At 37.7% G+C, this 24,504-nt stretch overlaps 1 protein-coding gene across 38 annotated transcripts in view; it reads right to left on the reverse strand.

Moving 5' to 3' along the window:
• Positions 1-2,511: 2,511 nt before the first annotated feature.
• LOC134825464 (transient receptor potential cation channel subfamily M member-like 2) overlaps positions 2,512-24,504 on the reverse strand; it is a 49,533-nt gene continuing 27,540 nt past the window's right edge. For 10 of the 38 annotated variants that reach the window (XM_063837668.1, XM_063837663.1, XM_063837657.1 and 7 more), the window contains 31 exons: positions 14,788-14,868; positions 13,950-14,030; positions 13,663-13,762; positions 13,331-13,475; positions 12,841-13,011; positions 12,146-12,223; positions 11,668-11,778; positions 11,281-11,430; positions 11,063-11,159; positions 10,805-10,904; positions 10,398-10,496; positions 10,174-10,240; positions 9,977-10,045; positions 9,716-9,811; positions 9,056-9,145; positions 8,811-8,921; positions 8,309-8,494; positions 8,022-8,138; positions 7,715-7,828; positions 7,413-7,535; positions 6,985-7,129; positions 6,552-6,711; positions 6,239-6,423; positions 5,942-6,090; positions 5,570-5,668; positions 4,890-4,985; positions 4,657-4,785; positions 4,410-4,498; positions 4,106-4,192; positions 3,738-3,841; positions 2,512-3,583 (listed from right to left, as the gene is read on the reverse strand). In XM_063837668.1, the coding sequence (XP_063693738.1) occupies positions 3,144-3,583; positions 3,738-3,841; positions 4,106-4,192; positions 4,410-4,498; positions 4,657-4,785; positions 4,890-4,985; positions 5,570-5,668; positions 5,942-6,090; positions 6,239-6,423; positions 6,552-6,711; positions 6,985-7,129; positions 7,413-7,535; positions 7,715-7,828; positions 8,022-8,138; positions 8,309-8,494; positions 8,811-8,921; positions 9,056-9,145; positions 9,716-9,811; positions 9,977-10,045; positions 10,174-10,240; positions 10,398-10,496; positions 10,805-10,904; positions 11,063-11,159; positions 11,281-11,430; positions 11,668-11,778; positions 12,146-12,223; positions 12,841-13,011; positions 13,331-13,475; positions 13,663-13,762; positions 13,950-14,030; positions 14,788-14,868 (3,869 nt within the window). In that variant the 3' untranslated portion in view covers positions 2,512-3,143. Of the gene's footprint in view, positions 3,584-3,737; positions 3,842-4,105; positions 4,193-4,409; positions 4,499-4,656; positions 4,786-4,889; positions 4,986-5,281; positions 5,333-5,569; positions 5,669-5,941; positions 6,091-6,238; positions 6,424-6,551; positions 6,712-6,984; positions 7,130-7,412; positions 7,536-7,714; positions 7,829-8,021; positions 8,139-8,308; positions 8,495-8,810; positions 8,922-9,055; positions 9,146-9,691; positions 9,812-9,976; positions 10,046-10,173; positions 10,241-10,397; positions 10,497-10,804; positions 10,905-11,062; positions 11,160-11,280; positions 11,446-11,667; positions 11,779-12,145; positions 12,224-12,840; positions 13,012-13,330; positions 13,476-13,662; positions 13,763-13,949; positions 14,031-14,787; positions 14,869-24,504 lie in introns of all 38 variants that reach the window. The other 28 variants (XM_063837656.1, XM_063837646.1, XM_063837652.1 and 25 more) reach the window with 8 other exon arrangements.

The raw sequence follows: 24,504 nt of genomic DNA on the forward strand, positions 1-24,504 counted from the left end.
GTCGCGTGTATGGCTTGTGGTGTGGATATAATGAGTATTGTTTTGTTTGTCTGCTTATGAGTGTTTGGTGAGAATTTAGTTTGTAGTTGCATGACTTTGACGTCAGTTTTCACTTTTCATGTATTGTAGAATGTATAAGGGACTGGACTATTTACATTAATCACATGGTTCATCAATATTAAGTAGTGTACATTACACTTAGATTAGCGAAAGGAATTAATGTTTGAAATAGAAGCATAAGATATTAATTAATGGGTCACAGCCTCTGATCCCTTCCAGTTCCAACCGCCTTTTTTGACGGTTTTGACATAGAAAGGAAAGGGCCAGTGTTGGAAATTAGTACCTCAGATAGGCATAAATAGGGTCAGAGTTAGAGTAATAAATTAGAGTTTGAGAAGAGAAGATTATAAGGTAAGATTGGCAGATCTAATTCAGATGATAACCCAGTAATCGACTTAAAACGATTTGAAATTAACGTAGCTAAAACTGTTCTTTGGCCTATAGTTTTGACTGTATTAGTATTAGTTTTAGTGATCCTAAATGATTTAGAGCAACTCGTCAGGGAAGCGCCGGTTTTTGTAACCGGAGCATAAATCAAAATGGTGACGTTGCAAGGTTGCGTAATTTAATGAGTCTTTTCACGACTTTTCCCTCTGCTGAATGATAAGAATTTTAACGTAAAACATATTCATTCAACTTTCTAGAATAAGTTTCCAAACAAGTATCCACGACGGTGTATTATTCAATATATTTAATTTTATTAACACCGTTTTTTCCAGGCTTTGCATGTTTCGATCATATCTAATAATCTTAGTGTTACTTTTGTCAATTTTATACGTTTGATTGTTGGAAGTTTTAGTTCCATATCAGAATTAGAAGTTCTAGTTCTAAGTTTCCCTTTCTATTTCCCAGACAACGAAGCTATCATGATGAGTGGGCAGATATCAATTTGACTCTGAGAGTGGTTCTGACAAAACTAAAAGAACCACCAGTCAAAATGTCTAATTCAACACCACGTGGCATAGTCATGACGTCACTTTACAACGCAGACAACACGTTCCTCACGCGTGATCTTGCAGATTATCTGGCTCTCTTCTTAGTCATAGTCTTAGGACTATTCCGTCTGGATGCAGTCATCAAAAGATTACAAATTGGTATCAGGATGACACGAGATATCGGATGTGAGACTGACATTGATGCAGATGAATTACAAAACACTTTACACGAGCATGAAGCATTTGAGACTGTAGCACAATCATTTCAGGATCATGAGATTTACGAACGACAATTCCGTGATTTTGCTTGCAACACAAGGCATATCCAGCTCAATGATCAAGAATCCAACACAGAGTCAGAACGGATAGATTTACCTGCACTTCTGACCGATTTCCCGGTGAACCGTTACACTTCATCAGGAACAAACACAGATCATCCAGGACTTCACTTCATCAGAAAGACACTAATTTCAGAGTGCACTCAGACTAGCACGACTAACTTAATAAAAGGCAAAACCTCCACCAGCACCACAAAAACCAAAAGTAGGATCCCCGTCCTACTGAAAAAGACGGATCGGAAACAAAGAGCCCACACCCTGAGTAGCAGCACCTCCAGTTCACTGTCCATACCTGAACTGTTCAGTGGAACTGCCAGCTTCTACCCTAGCCCCCGATCCTCTCCTTCAGGGTGGACTCACAGAACCACTCCCTCCCCTACAAGAACGGTTACTCCTGAAGCTCAGGAATTATCCAGACTGTTGCCCAAGTCCTACGGCTACACAAAATCTGATGCTTTGAAGAAATCAAGCACCTGGTCAGAACGGTACCGATACTGTGATTCCAGCATCAGGAACGATATATTGCTAAGATCGCCCAGGAAGGAAGACAGTGGCAAATTTGAGTATCAGGATCAAGCCAGATGGTCAGTAGGAGAGAACAACCACATGGACAACCCTCGGGTGCAGGGGAGATCAAATTGTGTTAGGAAATGCAGATCATTTGGAGGGGAGGTTACGGAATACTCTGAGAATCTGTCTCCTCAAAACTTTGTTTTTAAGCCCAGACAGCGATATCTGTCAAATCGTAGGTTGTTTAAAGTCACGTACGAAGCCGGGTCGTAATGATGTTTATTTGTGTTAGCTTTGCCACAGGTTGATTTAAAAACTATTTTTACTTCGGATGTTTATAAGTATAAAAGGTGATCATTTGATTCAGAATTTGTATGCAAAGCAAGAGAAATGTATAAATTTTAAGTTTTTATGTCGTCTACTTTGCTCGAAAGACTATGATTAAAACTTGAAATTGTATTCATATGTTTGATTATTTCGTTTGTATACGTACAGAGAGATTTTCCCATGTATCATGCGTAGTGTGTACTGTGTATAACGCAACTTGTATCGTCAAATGTTCATCGACAATCGATATTAATTTAAAACACAAGATTTTAAGATTAAAAGTTCATCTAGTTCTAGCCCAAAATTTTGGTCTCATATTTCTGACAATCAAATTTCTATCATTTATAGTTACAAGTTCGAATGCATTATGTATCTAATAACTCAAAATATGAACAGCCTACAAAATAACCGATAAAACTATTTACAATTAATAATGCAACTTGAGCTAAACGACGCTCGTAAAAACATACATAGGCTTGATAATTTATTTTCATCATGATCACTCTAACTCTAATCTTTAAATCTGTAAAAAAGGAAAGTTTAAAACTCTAATATAAACCAATCTAGCTAAGTTTAAAGAAAAAGTAAAACTGAATCTGATGATGATAATAACATCCACGCGTAACACAAATCACAATACAGGAGTTCTATAAGCTAAAGTAAATTGAACTGACAATGTTAAACTTAATCGTATTTGTTAAAAAAGAAACTGATGAAAAATCTATCTGAGTTAAGCCTCATCTAAAATAAAATAAAAATCCTTGCTTTCAGCATCACAACCTCATACTTCTATCGTGTTTACTTTCAGTCTTTAAATGTAAATACCTCTGAAATCTATTTGCACAATCATGCCCGCTCAAAAACTCTACATGCAAACGTTTTTAGTCCGATTGCAACTTTAGGCATCCTATCCTGATATTATACCGACAGTAAAAACAAATATTCATACGATCGCTTGCGACCCAAACAAAACTCACAATCCAGTCATCCAAACTTGGGTTTCCTTCCTCTTAGGCTCCGTAATCGGATTATAAGCATCCCGATGATAACACACCTTCTCAATAATCCACTCATGGTTGGCAAACAAGTCCAGATTATGATCTATTGGGATCCACTGAACCCCCACTGAACCACTCTCCATCCCTGCTCGGGATTGCAGGGGGAACTTTGAGAAGGATTTACCCGTACTGTCGTGGTAGTTGACAGCAATGGTTTCAATCCAGGCATTGTCCGTGTTACGGGGGTCATCAACGTAGCCCTTGTAAACTGTTATACCCAATTTAAAGTGCTCCGCCAGCATTTCAGAGATACGGGTCTGTTCGGTGGCTGGTCGGGACAGATTGGCCAGCGCTTCCTCGCTGAATTCTCGTTTTATTGTTTCGAATATCCGCTCGTTAGGCTTGCAGCGTCCACCTGGTCATTGGAGGGAGATGTTAGTTGGTGATAAAATTCCTGATTTGAATATTTGTAATTTTATTATGAAGAGTGGTGTGTTGAATATCAAATCATTAACTTTTAAACAGGATTGTCTTAAAAAGGGTTGGAGTAATGATAGAAATGTACGAACCAGGTATAGCCCACTCGTTGAAAGCTTGTCTAAATATTCCAACAAACTCCAGCACAGGCAGCCCCTCAATCTTCATTATTTCTCCTCTGTCGTCTCTGTGCCATCTGCAAGAGAAATTGGGTAATATAATCAAAAGTTGATAATTTGGAAGTTACAGTTTGGGAATATGTGTTCTAAAGATAAAAAGTGCTTAAAATAGCAATTTTAAAAGGCATTAATCTAGGTGGTATCGAATTGCATGTACATAATTTCAAAACTCAGACCTTATTTTGAAGTAAAATTAATGAATACGATCCAAACTTCAAGACCACAATTGTACCAGGAAATATTTCTAATAATTTCGAGTGTTCTAGAAAGTTCTAGTTTACCTGGTGACGACAGTATCAGCAGCGTGGTTGGGTCCCCACCTTTGTAAACACCCTCTACCAATCACTCCAGTCCTTCCTTTAGGGTTCCTGTGATATTACATTTAGTTAACTTAATCAATTAATCAGATAATTATTAATTAAATAATCAACTTAGGTTTTGATCTAACATTACATATCATAAGCTTTCTTCGACAATTTCAAAGCGGTTGTTTACTGCTTAGTTAATTGAAATCCAGTGATTGAGGTTCAACCTGACTCCTGACCAATAAGCCAGATTTCCAAGAAATTCATGATTTTTACTTACTGAGGTATACCGTCCACAACATTGTACTTTCCATGGTGACTGGTCCTGTCTATAGTCCACTGTTTGTTATTAACTGTCGAGTAGTTTATCTGGAGGGAATATTTTATTAAGATGATATTGTATTAGGACTGTGATTGTGTTACAGAAAATAGGGTTTAAATTTGCGTTTGGAATTTAGTTCAGGATGACCAAAAACAATTTTGAAAGTCTTCATCAAAATAAATCGGCCCATACTAAATAAACAAACCTTGTTGAACTGAATTTTAGTTTTGAGGGTTATTTCAGCTGGATCCACCATATCACTCGTCTGGTCGGCTATTTCAGGGGATGTGTAGTCCACCGGGAGGTATTCGGGATATCTCACAAACCAGCTAACCTGAATCGTAACGTCACGTTAATGATGTCACGTGAGAGTGATGACGTCACGTGAGATTAATGAATTCGCCGATCACGCACGAAGAAATAACCAAAACCACGAACCTTTTCATCAGACAATATGAATCGTTTAACATCTGATCCAGGGTAGGGGGTCTTCCTGCTGTCCATATGGACCCTCAGGGGTTTAGTCTTCGTCAACTGAAAGGAATGTGGGTTTTAGAATAGGATGGTAGAGTGATCAAGTTTATTTATTGCAACAATAATTTATTTAGATTAATATCGGTAGATGTCGGATCAAGCAAGTTTTGTTTTACATGGGTTACAAAAAGAAAAATATTCAAAGAAGTAAATTAATTAATCGGAGTATAAAGAATAAAGAGAAGTTGCTAAAGAATCCCGAGATAAGAATTATAAAAAAGAAGAAGAAGTATAAAATTTTAACAGCGAGGTTTTTGAATGAGAGCATACAGTTGCAAGTTGCAACTTCGTCTTACACGCGATAAAATAGTTCGATCAAGCTGCTGGCGTGATCCGTTCTTAGCTTGCTGCAATGTTGTCTTAAGATAAATATGGAACCTTCAGTAAAGTCAAATCTTATGAATTGATGCTTTAGTTTCAATTGTGCTTCAGAAAGCAGGACAACAATTTGCTATATTACCACATGATAAAGATACGTTATCGGTTATTCTTAAAACCCAAAAACACGTCACACAACACTGATGATTTCTGATAGAATGATGACGTCACGAAATGCTAATGACGTCATCACGGAGCAGAATTACCTTGCTGGCAGTTGGTGGAGGTCGGGGAGGTTGGTCGGGGAGGTTCGTGGGATTTGGGGTCTGACCATTGGAGGACGAACTGGCTGGTCCCTGTCTTACCTTGTTGGAGGTAGTGGTTTAGTAAAATAGTAATGACAAAAACATTGAACAGACTAAACAGCTAAAGTTATAAACACTATTACATCGTTCAGAAAGATTTAGATGTAGTTTAACAAGTGTGGATATATATTTTTAGAGAACTGAATTCTGTAATTCGCACTAGATTTGTTCACATAATATGAACTTTAAGTCTTTTGTTCACATAATATGGACTATGAAAAGTGAGGGAGTATGACGTCACGTGAGGAGTATGACGTCACGTGAAGTGTATACCATGGTCTTGATGGCATCAAGCTCGTTCTTCAAGTCTCTGTAAGCAGAAGATGTTGAAATCTCCTCCTCCCCCTCCATCTTGGACTGATACTCTTCTCTACTCTCAGCCTCTATCATACTCACCCGGTATATTGCTGTCTCGTCAATATCTAGGAGAAAAGTGTGACTTAGAGACATTGTTAGTAGAGAACATTTTATCAAAACAACATTTGATATTATCTTCGTCGGGAACCAAATTTCTAAAAACCTAAGCACGCTCAAAAGTCAAGGTATCATAAAGGGAATTTTTGCACGAACCTTCATCCAACGAGTCTTCTCGGCAGAGTCCCATACAAGACTTGAAAATGAACAGTACCAAGGTATAACCATGGTACAACAGAGATAAGGGTAGCGGGAAAATGGGGAAATCTTTGTACTCTTGGATCATCTGGGATCGCTGTACTTTCCAGACTATGTCTGAATCTGCTTGAATATCTTCATACCTGCAAGGATGGAGCAACTCACGACACGTGTTGGAGCGATAATTGCATGAATTATCAGCTAATAAAACGAACTATTATTCAACTCGATCAATTACACAATCAATTATTTATCTAATTAAAAAACTAACGATTTAGAGAAGATAGCGATGAGCAGATTAATGAGAAGGATGTTGACAAACATCAGGTAAACAAACAACAAGCACATGACCAGGTAGTAGTGGACTTGTCCAGTGGGGTCGTGTTTAATAGTGTCCGCATCGCAGGTTTCATCTCCAACGGGACAGTGACCTGTTAACCAATTATATTATTATACTAAGTTGAAAATGAAACGAACATAGCAGAAATATTGAAGAATAAGTCAATTTTGAAAATCTGAGTCTGTGAACTAATATTCATTGGTTTTGAGTTACTGACGATGTTTTATCTAATTTTGCTTTATCCTGTTTCTACTATTCAGCTTGCTCTAGGAACTATGAACACGGAAATAAAGTATCGCAAATAAGAGAAGAGGGGCAAAAAGCTGACAGCCCATTTATAATTAGGTAATTAACAGCAAATTACCTCGCTGGAGCTCATCGTACATCCCATCAAGATCCAGTTCTCCGAACACATGAAGATAGGGTCTGAAGATGACATCCCACACTATTGAACCGTTTGATTTGATCGAGTCAGGGTTGTGTAGCCCTTGGTTAGGGTTCATCAACGCCTGATGTGCGATGAGTGGTGAGAGTGCTGGTTATTACTGTCGGTAACTTGCACTTACTACTTGCAATAAAACTGTACTTGCAAATAAACAGTACAGTGTTTATTTCCAATTTATCAGAACCTAGCTTTTTTTTTTTGTTAGAGAACAACGCTGCCAGATGCTCTGAGGTCAGATGATAAACAGTCAGGTGAATATGATCACGAGCCTATTATTAGAGAATATAAACATACGCTACCTAATTACCCATGTAGAGATGATTTGATTGGATTCTCAATGAACATACCTGGGCGCACACGCCGTATCCGATCAAGAAAATTATCATGAGAAAGATAAAGAAGAACAGATCAATCATCATCTTGCCAATCATGATGATCTTAGGACCCATGTTGGAGTTTATTCTGAACAACTGATAAAAAAGGTCCGATTATTTTCTAATATTATGAAATTGGAATCGTTTTAAATCTTCATGTTATTTTTCAAAGCTCACAAAAGCTTTTGGGACCCACTGCTTTGTAACTGTCAACAAATTTGGAAACTTCGTTCTCAAAATGGATAGCAAATTATATTTCGATGATCGACGCTCACCTGAATTAAGCGAACGCTGTACATCAAGAAACTCAGTATCATTAGTAAATGGTGAGCATTCTGGAGTTCCAGAGGACCCGAAGTCGGTACTGTAAAGGTGATGTCACCAAAAGCCTGAAATTGGAGAGTTGAAGGTCGGTCGGTGGAAGTGTTTTTCAGCCGGATGATACAATGAATAATTTCCAAAAGACCAGAAAATAACAATCCCATTTGAGCAAGTAAACGTTTTGCGATTGGAAATATCTCAAGATGTCTACAATATTCGATATATGTTCATAGTATCTGAAAGAGAAACTGTATTCCGTACCTTAACAATGAATCCACCCAGGAAACAAAATATTCCAAGAACGTCAAGAATGTTGAACAAATCTTGCAAATATTGCCACAGTTTCATCCGTATTGTCTTCGGCACTTGTTCCACGACCTGAAACATTTGTCATCTTTTTCAAGAGCACTTAATGAAACTGATATGTTAAACTAATATCTATAATAGCATTAGGTTAACCCACTTTTTTAAAACATGTAAATTTGTAGTTACTACTATCACATTCTTGAAACAACAAGCACATTCCTTAAAGCTACCGGACATCCCACCTGTATGATCTCGATGGGAATGGTGGATATCACGTACAACACAAGATATATCTCATATCCGGAGTATTTGGATCCGGACATCCAGTCTCCGTCGGTATTTTTATCCTCATTGTATTCGTCCTTTTTGTTGGGCCGAGCGAAGATAAGCGTGTAGATGAAAATACCGAGGAAAAGGAGATACATCACCTGAATTAGAAATGTTTGAGTATGGTTACTGTGTGGTTAAAATGTGTGGCAGAAATATATTGTGATGGAAATGTTTGGTGGAAATGTTTGGTGGAACTAATACTAGGACGGCTAGACCTACAGGCCTATTAACGATATGCGCGTCTTTTCAAAGTGATTCTATAAGTACATTAAGTAAGTATATATCATAAAATTTAAAGGAACAGTAGTTGTACTTTGTATGATCATGATTTTTGTAATCAATCATATTGGTCGGTTCTTAAATACATCAGATCTAGTCATACCACTAGTTATTGGAATTAATAAGTTACCATACCACGTGGTATTGGAATTTCACGCATGGGGCGTTGTAAAAATACAACAGTTTTTCCCATGTGGTCAACTTCCGTTTTCTTATCATCTCTTCAGGAATTTGCCCTCCATCCGTCTGAAATTTAAGTCGATGATAAACCGTAAATAAGCCTATTTAATAAACTCTCTCAAATTCCAACCGCGTTTAGACGTTAAGAAGCGAATGTGGAGAAATCACTTAAATGAGATTAAAAGTGAAAGTGAAAGTACCTCGACTTCGCCTTCTTTGCCATTCTCCAGGGCGGCTAGCTCAAGTTGGGTATCCATTTCTTTCAGTCCGGGATCCTCTTTACCTTTGTTCTAAGGAGGAGGCTGTTATTCTTTGTTATGAACAGGTATTTTACAATTATGTCTCATTTCACTCGTGATATTTGGTAATTACGTCCCACTTCATTCATAGTATGATCTTATGACAGTCAACACACAATCATTTGCTTGTTTTCAAAACAACTAATAAGCGATGCTTTTAGCAATTGATCAAATTGAGATGATAAAATGGGGCTTCAAGAGCTATGTATAAACTTCGCAGAAACACAGTAAATACCAGCTAGCAATAAAGTTCCATTTTTACAGTACAATAATAGTGAAACAGCCGCCCTCACAGCATGATTCACATGATCAGTGGGGATGTGATGTTGCTTCATTTAGATTCGACCAGAATCACCATTTGGGGGCGGAGGTGCAAAGTTTGCGTAATTTGCCCAAATTCTCTCCCCCAAATGTTGTTTTAATTCTGGAAATTTTACAGCTAGAATTGCAGAAAAGCAGAGCAAGGGAGATAGCTGCTTTTATTGCTATAGCAGCTGTTGCTATAGCAGCTGTTGCTATAGCTGCTGCTTGATTTACCCCAATAATTAAATTCTGGTTAACCTGCCCGTCCAAATCCGGATCAGAACTCGCACCGATTTTAGTGTAGCGCATGAGAAACAGGGGGCCTGCTATTGGTATACAGGCGGCTATAAATATCTGAAATTATTGGTGTTAGGATTGGTATAATGTCCTAATTTCAACGATTAAAAATGTATGTTTGAAGTATTGTCAGCCTAACAATTATTTATTAATAAGTACTATTCAATTTACTATTTTTAAATATCTAGATTATACTATCTGGATAGGCCTGCATGTACTGACCTTGACCCAGTGTTGTGCTGCGTGTATTTGTCCTAACCAAATGTCGGTCAACAAAGTCTGAACTGCTCCCTGAGATCAAAAGTATTTTGAGCTTCTTGGAATGTTGTGAAATTTGGGCAATTGAAGAGACTGAATTGCAAATAAGAAGTGGGAATGTTGCCAAGAATTTGTAAGCTTTATTACAAGAATGTGCGTACCTGAGCTATGAAGTTTGAAGCTTCTGTTGTACATGCTAACTGTACCAAATCCAGATTACCTAAACTCCTGTTGATAATGAGCGTTTAAATTTTGTTTTTTCGACAATGAAAGGCGAAGCAACTTTTTCACATATTTCACATATTCACATATTTCAAATATTTCACATATTTCACATATTTCACATAATTCCCATATTTCACGGTTTAATATTTTTAATATTCACATGTGTTTTATAAGCAGGACCTCCATCCAGAGTTCCTTCTGGTGATTCCTATCCTTGAAGGTCTGGTTCATAACACCAACAGCCAGAGATTCAAACTCGCTGGGGAAAGAATCAATAACGATATTTATGAATATCAACTAGCAATTGCTGTATACTTAATTGGTTTTTAATTGGCTAGTTGATTGTTTTGTTATTTTATTTTAGTGTTGAGAACGTTTATTAAATTGATTATGCTGACTTTTAGAATTTAGAACATATATAAAAAATACAATGTTTCATAATTTGGATATTGAAAAAGTGTTTATACCTTCGTTAAAAAATAATATTTCAATTTATTTAGAAACAAAAACATTATGCACGTATTACGACTTCTAATATGGTAATATATCACAAATAACAAAACATACCCGGCATATTCGAGAAGTTTCCTTTCATTTTCTTCGTCTCTCTTCAATCTATTTCTCTGTGTCTCCGCCAAGAATTTGAGGATCTTACAGGCAATGAGACCTGAGAAATTGATAGTTTACTCCAAAATAAAATTAACTTTTTGCATTTCACCGGTACTGTTATTTTCTTATTTACTTTTGGTTTTTTCACTTAAACTCGAACTAGGTGTTTTGTAATAATTTTCAAATGAGATTTTACCAACAACTTAAAAAACAAACCTGTTGCTATGGGTGTTCTTGAACGCTCCCAAAATAGTTTGGCCATCTCTTGGGACTCAACGAAAACTGCGTAGAAAACCATCACATCATAAGGATTCTGAAAAGAAAGACGTATCTATCAGACGACAAGTTTTAAACATTTTTGTTACTAAACTCAAAAGAAGCCAACCATCTCCAAACTGACATATGAAAAGCAATAGATCACAAATCTAAATCACCTCAAAAGGTTTGGATTGCATGTCCAGTTCGTTATCCTTAAACTCCTTGCAAGTGAAGGTACTCTGAAAGGTACCCTCCAAGATCTCTTCCAGCAGCATTCCTATGTGAATTAGGGACAGCTTCGCCTTTACTTTGTTTTTTATTCCCTGCTGGAATGAGGATATCTAGCAAGACGTTAATTAAATGGCTATGTTAATTATTTACTAACAAGATAATTCATTATGTAAAAATGAATCGATATAATATAATGATTGATGTAATTTAGCAAACTTGCAATGAATTGATGTGGATTTTGTTGGGAAGACGAAACATAATTGTTTTGACACGTGAACATAAGCTCGACCATATTTGGACATAGAATGTAGTAAACTTGAATATAAACTTACTCCTCCTTGGCTCATTTTCCTGAGTGTTTTAAAGCAGACGACCGTGTTATCAATCTCGTTATACAGGCTCGCCAACATTTCGTGAGTCAGGAAATGTTTCATGTCGAGGTCCTGAACAGAAACGTATCAATCCAAGTATCCAATAATTGTGGTGAGTAAATTATCGATTCTGTAATGTAATCTGAACACTTTTTCCACCCTCACCACTCCACCCTTTCACGTCACACACCACTCATCATTGACACCACTACATCATATATAATCACTCTTCACAACATCATCCTCAGTTGAAAACGATTTACACAAGTATTTTGAAAGCTCCTGCTAATACAATCTTTCGTATCACTTATATGTTTTAAATATCACCCTCCAGATCTCGACTCTTGTTTAACAGTCTGTAGTGTTACAACTGGAGCACAAATAAATATCTATTAAATAAATCCACCGTGATACTTAGGGAAGAAACACTTATATTCACCTGTTCCAGCATCATTTTGATGAAGACGGGCTTGTTCTGAACTATAGCAATCCTCAACAAATCAGACTTTTCTTTCTCCTGATTAAAAACGAATTGGTGATTCAATTGCATATTACTAGACGTCGTGATACATGTTTGTGTATTATGTGTATAGTGTATACATTTGTATAAATTTGTGTACATACGCATCAAGAACTGTACGGTTAGTAGTCAGTGTAGAGCTGATTTGATTTGAAACTTTCATCGAATAATAAAAAAGACTGAATTGTCCATCTCAGAAGAGAAAATCGAATTATTGATTAATTTGAGAATCCTTATCAATTGAACATTTTAAAATTTTTGCCCAGTTTTAGGGTTATTGTTTTAAACATGTGATGTTTAGTTGCTATCATGTGGTAAATGCGCGCGCGCCGCGCGACTACACTAAATGCTGAAACATGCACTTTTATTGCAACTTTGTCTTGCAGAGCTAGCGCTCAAAAGTCTTCTTAAATTCGTTACTTTGGGTAAAGAGCTCTTAAAAAATCTCAAATTATTTTAAATTGTAGCATGCAAACTCGGTGTAGATAATGTAACATAAGAGTAACAAGCACTAATGATAAATGCCAGATAAAAGTTTCAGAAAGATTGGCAATGATATCACAGAATACTGATGAACAGAAGAAAATGCAACTCATTTCGTAACCAAAACTTACGGAGAACTTTGAACTAGGAAGGATTAAAGAATAAGCGAGGTTAGGTCGGTCCCACGTAATGGCAAGTTTCATGGAGGCTAAGGAAGATGTCCCTTCCTTATTTCCCCGTATCAGGGCAGCTAACAACGCCAAATCAAACTCCTTTGAGTCGTTGAGTTCGTATATCGTTAGCTGAAATTAAGGATGTCAATAGACTGAGAATTTACTCAATGATATTGGCTTTGAAAGTGAAGGTTGTGTTGTATATTATTGAGAATTATTCAACAGGTGTACACTGTGCACTGAAATATCGTAGCCACCAGAGTCCGGACAATTATCCTTAAAAAGGTAGTATGTAAACAACAAAGGGGGGACGGAAAATTATGTTTTTTCATCGTTTTAAACACAAATTTTGATTTAAACCTCCCTTTGACAAGTCAAATGTCAACAGACAATTATTAAAAGGGTAACGAGAATTTCTCATTTTTGTTTGCCGACTAAAACCACTCACCAATTTATCGTAACTGAGAAGCTCAATAATCTCACGGTGAATCTTATCCTTGTCTTCCGGTCTCATATTTGGGAATTTCTTACTAACTACCACATTGAGATCCTCTGTGTTGACTTCTGATAACACTCGTATCGTTATCTTATCACTGAAATGTGGTTTATTAATTATTTAATCAATTAACTAATTGGTTGTGGTTAAGACGATCATTATTTAGAGTTTCTAGTCAATTTGCTCAAATTTATGTAAAGATAAAAAGTAAAACGTTAGAATACTTAATCTTTTCACCGAATCGAAGAAAAATAAAAATAAATCAGGTCATTTGTATAACGCACCCATTCTTGTCGATGGCCTCCTCGGGTGAACTGAGCCGATACGCCTCAGCTAGAACATCAGCTGATCTGCCCGAACCAGCTATCACTAGACCAGGGTTACCTGAAAATAATGTCACGTGATAAGTAACATGATAATATCACGTGATGCAGACTCAGAGAGACGATATTATCTCGATATGACTCTCACGGTAAATATTGGACGACTTTGTCCATTTCCTTAATAAATTTCAGTAATATACACTGCATGCTGTATAATATTTTCACAAAAATCACAGCTCGACATATACCCAGTTTGACGGTTTCCAGAAGGGTTTTGATAGAGTTAGGACCACCTTCAATAAGAATACAAATCTGAGGCAGAGTGTAATCTGAAATGTTTGTTAGTTAATAAAGGAATTCGTTTCAACAGTATAATTTGGATACATTAAATGTGAAAACTGTACATCCGGATACTGGAATGTTATTGAATGTAGGCGATAATAATTTCACATTCTTAATAATTTCACTGCGCACCCTGGCAGCCATGAGCGGTATCCTTCTAGACTTAAATCTATAACAGGAACCGGACACGAGGGCGGATGACACAGGGGCGGTACTTTCCTGAAAGGGTGGACACAAGGGCGAATCACATGAATCACTTTAACATGGAAAAACGGGGTTTCAACAGTCTGGTTGAGGTAAGGCTTAGCTCGAAGAATTGGATCTACTCACGTGTAAATTTGAAACAAGAATAGTGTGAAAAATAACCACCAAGACTAAAGTCTCCTCTCAAATTGAGAGATTTTCCTTAAATATCTCAGCAGCAGATTTTGTGGTTTGATAACGTGCTTATACCAATCAAACTCTGCCTAGATGTTCATGTGACAAACTTGGTCTTCAGAATATCGCAGACGCTACGGTTACCCGGGTTTAGATCAGTGCGTACAAAGACAGGAATTTAATTTGGGCTGACAAATTTCACTGATATGAGGTGTGTTCACTTAATTATCATTTAGAACGGTTTTTGGTAAAATTTATCATGTGATTCGCCCTCGTGTCCACCCTTTTAGAAAAGTAACGCCCTTGTGTCCTACGCCCTAGTATGGCACGGTCCTATAACCCAGAATTAATTAGATAATTACTTACTTCCTTCTCGGTATCGCTCAGATATTTTCTGTTCCAAAGCGGCCCTGAATTTGATCTCTCCACCATACTCGTACTGCTTACCTGAAAAATGTTTGCTTGAGAAGTGACTCCTGACACTGAAGTGACACTGATGACTGAACACTGATGACTGAAGACTGAACACTGAATATGAATGGTCACAAAATAACGGTCTCTAAGGAAGAACCTTCTTAAGATTTAATGTAAAAACTCAACATCCACTCGTTTTCATGATCACCACACTCTATAATAAATTCAGGATAATGAAAATAAAGACGTATTCTAGAATGTAATAATAATAATAAAATAACGTGGTTCTGGTTCATGGCTGCAAAATTGCTCAAAAATTGTTACACGATTTACACGATTTTTACACGATTAGAAAATTTATTTGTTATACCGTAATAACAATTTTAAAATAAAAAATAAATGACTTCCCTCTGAAGTAGAACAGATGATGGGAGAGCTTCAAACATGGCGATGGAGGGAAGCGGTGTCTCACCGCTGGGAGGTAAATTAATACCTGTATCACGATGGTAAAACTACGCGATTGTTCACTATAGATCTAAAAGTATACTGCCAATTTTTCCTCCTAAAATGGTTCCTCGCCAATTTTTATATTTCAGCCACCGGCCTGCACCGGCCGCACCTAAACGTTGCCTCGGTGCAGGGTCTGTGCTTACAAGGCGTCACTAAAAATTCCTAAGAAAAAGGTTTATCTCTCCATATGTTGAGAATTATACTGACACTTTAATACCACCATTTGCAGCAACGTGCAAATCATGCCCCGATTTGGAAACCCTGCAGCCATTCAGCTGCAGCACAAACGGTTCTGCAGCAAATCAAATCTATTATTTCTCCATATTAATATTAGCAGCTGATTACAACATGATAAACTTAACTTACTCTTACTGTGGTCATTAGGGACTGATAATTTGTATCGGTCCGAAATATGGCTTCGAAGAGACTGTTTTTAAATAGCACCATTAAGTGCACCTAGCTGCCTCAAGGTCAGAAGTTGTTACAAATCCGTATTTTAATTATCGTCACCAACTAATGTAGGTCTACTTTCAACGTGATTTTGAGTGGTACACCTAATTAAAATGAGCGCACGATCGCCCTAAAAAATTCAACGCCACCAAAGCCTCGTATTTGACGACATAAAGTATATTATTCAATTCTTTGCTAACTTTGATTTTTTTGTATTTTTAAGTAGGAATATGAGTACAGAGAAAGTTGATCTTTCAGAACAATGTCGACTTTTAAAAGATGATCCGCCATCTTCTGGTAAGTAGTAAATTAATACAGCATGTCCTTAATATATTCTGAACTGCGGAAATAGTTAGGTAGTAAAAACAGCTTGTTTTGGGGCACTAAAATTCTTATTCCTTGGCCAATTTTTTATTTTTTCATGCTGATTTGAAGGCCATTAAAGCATTTGAACCAATCAAAAAAGTTTAAGTTGTATATCTTTTACGGTTTTTGCAGAAAGTCGTATTAAAGTTGATGCCGTGGTGTCAGTAAAATGGTACGGATATATATCGTCTCGCTTAAATATATAAAATATAAATTAAATATGCAAAAATGGAGTGATTTTCTAATTTTATCTCATAAATTAGAGCCATTTAAAATCCACACATTATTTTCAACTCGCCCTGCAGTAAGATTAGCAGGAACCCCTCTAACTCTAAAGTGGTGTCAAGAGACAACGACCACTGTGGCCAGTTCTCGAGCGTTTCATTAAAATCAAGAGTGTCTCTTTAACTCGGCATCAATATTGATGCTGTTAATTGGGATAAGTCAAGAGTACTAATTGACTAACGTCGCTGTCGTCAGATAACATCCAGACGCGGTGGGAATATTCACCATGGCCACTAAATAACAACCGGTCGAATAGTTGAATAATTGGAATAATATTCGATCATTCAAAATTAAAAGTTTGTCGAATTTTCCTTCTATTCTGTGTCAAGGACAACAGAAAATCGCGATTATTTAGGCCAAAAATCGCGGACCCGCGACATGCCAAACTAGGCAAAATCTCGAAAATCGCGGCGAAAGATAATGTATTTGCAGAGCAAAGTTAGATGTCATATATTCGTTAATTAGCTTGTTAGTCTAGTTAGATTAGCTATAAATACTGATCAGAGCTTGCTTTTAGATCAGCCTTTCCAGACGATCTCAAAAGTTTCTCCCAGCTCGCCAGAACGGAACTCGATGTTCCACTTCGAATCTATACTCATAATTCATATACATAATATTATTAGTTAACTTGTGTTAAACTTAATACTTTACCATACTGCACGTAATCAAGCAAATAAACCCTGTTTACAATGAGATAACATCACGTCATCGAATCACGTGTTTTGATAACAAAGCTAGAGACTAAGGGGTATGGAGCAAACTGCTTTTCATGTGTTTTATAGACTGACCATGAGTTCTTTTACACAAATTGCACTACTAGCCTTAAAAAGATTATCTTTTGTGGGGACCGAGGCCTCATCGTCCGAGTATAAAGCAGACATTCCTGATCTCTATGTTCGTAGAAATATTTCCTTTACCCTCATGAGCTGTTGTCCGTATTATATATAGATTGTCTTAACAATTGATAAATGTTCTCATGGTTCCAAATCTAATGATTCAATGTCACTTAACAAACCTTGATTACGTAATATAGGGGGGGGGGGGGGGGGGGGGGGTTCGGTCTTGATTACGGTTGATTACGGAGGGGGGGGGGGGGGGGGTAAAAATTGCCAAAATATTGATTACGTAATATGTGAACGACCCCTATATCGAGAATTACTCCGACCGAAAATTTTCCAAGTCGAAATTTTTTCAAAGATTTTCTGGAAACTACGTTTGTTCATGTTTCATGCTACCCTGATCATTATGAGCTTCTGAAGTCCGTACAAACATTCGGAAGACTGTGGATGTGGTTCCATATACTTATAAGTGATATTTGGTCTGAAGATTTAAAGGAAAATGCGCAAATTTGGTCCTCAGATTTAAAGGTAAATGCGCGGATTGTCGCGGAGAACTAAAATAATCGCAATTTGTCGCGAGGATCTGAGAAAATCGCGATTTGTCGCTGCAAACGTCAAAAATCGCGATTTGTCGCGGAGAATGGGAAAAATCGCGATTCCGCACGTGCCGCGATTTCCTTTTGTCTTTGTTCTGTGTTTTCTTCTGTCAAGACGACGTATCAGCTACATTTATCATTGGAGAAATTTTAGACAAAAACTTGGTCATAACAAATCTTGTTTTTAACGTTGAGGACTTCCATCAGTCTGAAAGTAAATCTGCTCAAAGCAAAAAATATGGTAATATTTTTTTAAGCAAAATTGAAAATCTTTACGTTACTTGCAGCAATTTTGTCGGTTAAATATGGCGGAATCATGATGCGAAGATATTCAACGATAAGATGACGATAAATCATCATTTCAGACCCTAGCCTGGTATTGGACGTTACTGCTTTTGGTGACACTTTAGAAGAGAAGGATGAGGAAAAACCGGTGTCATCAGATGACGAAGAACGTTCGGAGGGTAGATATTTATTTTCAATTCTTTTAAGATCACGAAAGCATTTTTTTATTTTTTTTAAATTTTTTTAAAAAGAGAGGCTGGGCCTGGTTGGCCCACGAGAGGATAGCATATGGATGCTTTGCCTACCTCTGGGGTATGGCAGTCCTGTGGGAGGATGCCAGTGGAATCAAGATGTGTAATCATGGATGATGGTAAGTGTTGTGGGGTGTGTCATAGATAAACGCTTAAGTGGTGGTTGAGTGTGGAAGAGAGGGGCAAAACAAGACGGCGTTAAAGTAGTCGCTATGTTACACCTGTCTGGTCCAACTCCTCCGGCACCACTAAGCGTTTAGTGTGGTTTGTAAAGTTGACAATGGTGGAGATGTGTTGGTTGTCGAATATGTCATTGACAGAGAGGTAGTAGTCCCGGAAATATTGACCTCTTATTTGGGCAATAGCCGGGCACTGTCCGAGAAAGTGTGAGACAGTCTCCTCTCCGTCGCCGCATTTAGGACAAGCACTTGTGTCTGATTTGTGAATGGTGTGTAGGTGTTTGTTGAGGCCACAATGTCCCGTGATGAGGTGCACTGCAGTTCTGTAATTTTGTCTGTTGTTACTGAGTGTAGTGTTGAGATTTTTGATGATGTTGATGTTTTTATGTCCAAGTGTCAGTTTAGTGTGTCTGGGACCATTAGTAATCCATGATTCTTGATTAAGTTTTGTGACTTTGTCGTTGATCAGGCGTTTAATGTAAGATTGTGGAATTGGGCAATTCAAAGTGGATTCACTGGTTGTGCCATTTTTGGCCAGCTCGTCTGCTTTTTCATTACCCCACAATCCGATGTGTGCTGCTATCCATCTGATCTCTAAGGTGTTAGTGGATCCGAGTGTATTGAGGGTGTCGTAGCATTCTCTAGTAGTTCTACTCCTCGTTGAAGTTGAGGTTATAGCTTGAATAGAGGAGAGACTGTCTGACCATATGATGATATGTGTGTTTGTGTAAGTTGATAGATATTTACAAGCTTCGATGATGGCAGTGAGTTCTGTTTGATAAACGGTGCAATAATCAGGAAGCTTGAATGATCTTTCATCTAGTGTAGTGTTGTTGTTGTCTGTGGTGATAATATAACCAGCCCCGCTACCTGAGTCTGTGCGTGACCCGTCTGTGTAGCAGGTGATGGTTTCACTGGGGATGTTGTCGATGGTGTTTTGGAGTGAGCCTCTATATTCAATGTTGTCAGCTCCAGGAGTGGTGACCGTGAAGCTGCGTTCAAGCATCATGGTTGGTATAGATAGGTCTCTCTCTGCTTTGGGTGGTATGTTGAGGTCTACCATGAATTGTTTGTTGATAGTGGTATGAGTTGTGATGGTACCTTTTCTGGGGGCGATAGTTTCGAGGGTTAGGCTTCCATATGCTTGAAGCCTGGCTGTGCCCTTTGCTGCTTCACCTCTCAGGAAAAGTATGATATCTGGAGTGTTAGTGAGGTGGTTCAGTGCGATGAAGGGAGTACTAGGCATGGCACCAGACATCATTCTCAATGCCAATGCCTGAACTCGTTTGAACCCTCTCGCGTTGGTGCCTGTTTGGGTTGCCCTAATCCATATACTACAGCAGTATGATAGAATAGGTCTGATTACAGCGGTGTACATCCATTTGCATGTTTTAGGGCTCATACCCCAAGTGGGGCCGACAGCTCTTCTACATTGCATAAGGGATGCCGTAGCTTTTTTGGTGGTATTGGTGATATGTTCATTGAAATTGAGCTTGCTGTCGAGGGTCACTCCTAGGAATTTGGCAGATTTGGATAGACCTATAGTGGTGTTACCCACCACCACAGGTCTAAGTGTCCATTTCTTATTCCAGGTAAACATGACTATTTGTGTTTTGAGTGCGCTTATGGATAGATCTTTGGTTTGGCACCATTTTTCTATTGTGTTGATGGTTTTGCGTGTTCTGTTCCAGATGATGTCTAAATCATTCCCCTCCGCTAGAGAAAGCAGATCATCTGCAAAAGCTTGCAGATAACCTGGTATGTCTCTTGCGGTGTAGGCCAGGAGATCATCGACTACTAGCATGAATAACGAAAGCATGAATACTCCATAGTCTGTACGGTGACTTAGAATTCACAATGCGAAATGTGCAAGATTACCTTTAATTATAACCTTTGCAGGAATGACAACATGCCATCGGAGGACGATAGTGATCTTTGCTTGCCTTGGAATGTACGTCGTATTTATGACCCGGTTGTATCCCTCCGGATTTTATTTAGACTTCCTCAAAAAATCTGGCTTCAGTACCATAATAGGTGAGTGAGATTACATATTCAATTACAAATTTCCGAGCTTTTCCAGACATTAACATGTTCGCATTATCTTTACCTGCAATTCCATGGAAATTGGAAGATGCATAGAGATAAAATTAAAATGATGTCCAAATATCACTGTTTTTTTTCAGGCACTGTTTCCATTTCTGCAGCTCTAATAACGTCGCCTGCTGGCCCATACATCTACAACTTTCTGCCAAAAACCATCAGAAACTCGTCCCTTTTCAAAAGATATTTGTGTGCGAGCCTTTTGAACCTGATCTGCTCCTCCATGATGGCTTTGATCAAAGTTTTCATTGATATGAACTCTGGTGCTTCAGTTATTTTCGGAACCATAGCAATACTGAGGGGTATTCAGGGGTTTTCAATGGGCATCATGCTTGTGTTAGTTCAGGTGAGGAATTATTTTATCTGCGGTCATCCATATTTTTTACCATTTAAATCGTGAACTGTGCCAAGGGCAGAGCATATGATTTACAGCTTTCAAAAATTGCCAACTTTAATGTATTTATTTTCTATATTGCAGATGTAGTTATCATTAATGTTTTTCAGGGAGAGGTTATAGATTTGTATCTTAAGGAAGATAAAAAGATGATGATCCTGATAAGCAGCTTCATACAGGTTGGGGTAGTCTTCGCAGCAATATTAGGCACTGAGCTATTTGTAGCTGGTGGGTGGGTTTTAGTTGGTTTTGGTATAGCATCCTTCAACATCCTCCCTCTTTTAGCACTACTACCCCTAACAAACATAGAGGCGAATAATAGTTGTGGACAAAAAGTAAATTCCACCGACAAGGAGTCCCAAAAATCGAAAGATGGAAGTGAGAGCATCTGCCCTCAACCAATTTCGCTATGGTCACAAAAAATCGCATTTTACTTTCCTGATGTAGTCTTGCTCCTGAATAATGCAGTATGTGATCTCATAGCATATGTGCTTCCAGCGAGGATCTTGTATTCCACCACAATTTCTCTTAATTCAGCCGTAAAAATTATGCGAATCTTTAGCACCGTCTCTCTTATTTCTGCTTTGACACTGAGCTTTATAGCAGGTAGAATTAAGAGGTTTAATTTCATAACCACTATGGCGATAGGAAACGTATTCTATCACATTGGAGCAGTAATGGCATTCGGAGCGACAACATGTGATTTCAAATTCTTTGACTTCACCTACCAAGTGGTGATAGGATTAGTTCTTATGGGACTAGGGGAGGCTTGCCATGCTAATCTCTATACTCCTAGCAAGTTTTATCTTTACGAAAAGTGGAATTTGGACAACAGCGGCCTCGGGGAAAAGGCTGCCAAGATCTACAACGTTGTTCTTAGTGTTTCTTCAATTTTGGGGACTGTCGTATCAGCCCTGTCTTTGACAGAAGAGGGTGAAATTCCAACTATAGCTGTGTTATCCGGATTTGGTGTGTTTTTAACGTTGGGACTATTTCTCTGTAACCTGGTTAAATAGGTTTGGAGAACTTTTCGTTTCATAGACACTTTTAAAGAATTTGGTTTTATTTCATCCGGTAATTAATCTTAAAAGATTATACGCATTATATTTCATTATATTTCATTGTATTTTAATTCCAGGATAAATTATTATTTAGCATGATTACTATTAGTATTACATCACAAGATTTCATTGTAAAAACTCAAAATCCACTCGTTTTCATAATCACCACACTCTATAATAAATTCAGGATAATGAAAATAAAGACGTATTCTAGAATGTAATAATGATAATAAAATAACGTGGTTCTGGTTCATGGCTGCAAAATTGCTCAGAAATTGTTCACTATAGACCTAAAAATATATTGCCACTTTTTCTCCTAAAATGGATTCCTTTCAATTTGCAATTTTTATATTTCAGCCACCCGCCGCACCTAAACGTTGCCTCTGTGCAGGGTCTGTGCTACCAAGGCGTCACTAAAAATTCCTAAGAAAAAGGTTTATCTCTCCATATGTTGAGAATACTGACACTTTAATACCACCAGTTGCAGCAACGTGCAAACTACGCCCCGATTTGGAAACCCTGCAGCCGTTCAGCTGCAGTACAAACGGTTCTGCAGGAAATCAAATCTATTATTTCTCCATATTAATATAAGCAGCTGATTACAACATGATAAACTTAACTTACTCTTACTGTGGTCATTAGGGACTGATAATTTGTATCGGTGCAAAAAAAGGCTTCGAAGAGACTGTTTTTAAATAGCACCATAAGTGCTGCCTCAAGGTCAGAAGTTGTTACAAATCCGTATCTTAATTATCGTCACCAACTAATGTAGGTCTACTTTCAACGTGATTGTGAGAGGTTCACCTAATTAAAATGAGCGCACGATCGCCCCAAAAAAAGTCAACGCCACCAAAGCCTCGTATTTGATGACATAGAGTTTATTATTGAATTCTTTGCTAACTTTGATTTTAGTGGATTTTTTTCCCTACTCTTGCCGAATGTCAAACACCAATGGGTAGCAAAAGATTCACCCCTCATGTCATATTAAAATCGATCAAAACGTATTTCAAAGAGTCTTGGAACTTGTACATTAACTCTTCTCAGAAACTAGATTTTTACCGCAATCTAAAATCAAGCTTTGGGAAAGAGTGTTACCTAGATCACGTGATTAGGTATAACGACAGGGTAAATACCACCAGACTCCGCATAAGTGCACACCGAGTCACCGACTGGAGGACGAATTAGGTAGATATAACAAGACTCCTCGTGAAGATCGAATATGCACATGGTACAATATTATCTTTAGCGCCCATATTGTCGAAAACGAAGAACAACTCTTAAACCATTGTGATATCAACGCTGTCGCTAGACGGAACATCCTAAATAAGATCAACATGGTGGCATCGAAGTCGAGCGACAGCACCTCAAACTCAACAATTCACAGCATATCTCCTGATACATACCTAGTCAAACTCATCTCCAATCATAATGATTTCTTTACATCACTGATTTACGAGTGCCAGATACATCTTTCGAGAATTGTCGCCAGGTACATCACCAACTGTTTCAACAACCGTAAAATGTTCTTGGAGTCAATAAACGTCGATTCTTGCCGTAACACGTAACCAACGTTCCGCGTCATAAACGTACATCTACAACATTTCTCAACACTACTCTTTGAGCACCGTTGCCTACAAAACTACATTCATCGAGCAAGGGTACCCTATGCGGCCCTTTGTTATATCGTCATTTGCATAGTATGCAAATGGCGATATAACAAAGGCTATCAAATAAAAGATTCAATATAGTCAAATTCTATTTATATTTGTGAATACTAGTATTATCACTATGGAGAGGAGCGAGTTATAATATTATTATAGTTATTATCTTGACCGTTGCTGTTGTAACTTAAGATTTATAATTTGTATTCCTTGTATTCCACCCCGAAACTGTATAACACCATCACAACACGTACTGTTTAAATCCGGTGTGGTATATCATGCCTTTGACCCTAATCTTGTACACAAATTCTCTCTGTCCACGTTCCATCCTCGTAATCTCGATACACTCCTTTATTATTCAATTCTTTGCTAACTTTGATTTTAGTGGATTTTTAAGTAGGAATATGAGTACAGAGAAAGTTGATCTTTCAGAACAATGTCGACTTTTAAAAGATGATCCGCCATTTTATGGTAGGTAGTAAATTAATACAGCATGCCTTTAATATATTCTGAACTGCGGAAATAGTTAGGTAGTAAAAACAGCTTGTCTTTAACAATTAACATATTAAAGTTAATATATTCTGTTTTAATATTATTAGCAGGAACCCGTCTATCCCTAAAGTGGTGTCAAGAGACAAGAGACTCAAATAAATATTACCTATCTAATTCGCGGTTTTGAAACCACATGGGGG

Source organism: Bolinopsis microptera, chromosome 13, assembly GCF_026151205.1.
Source record: "Bolinopsis microptera isolate Bmic1 chromosome 13, MBARI_Bmic_1.0, whole genome shotgun sequence".
Taxonomy (NCBI): domain Eukaryota; kingdom Metazoa; phylum Ctenophora; class Tentaculata; order Lobata; family Bolinopsidae; genus Bolinopsis; species Bolinopsis microptera.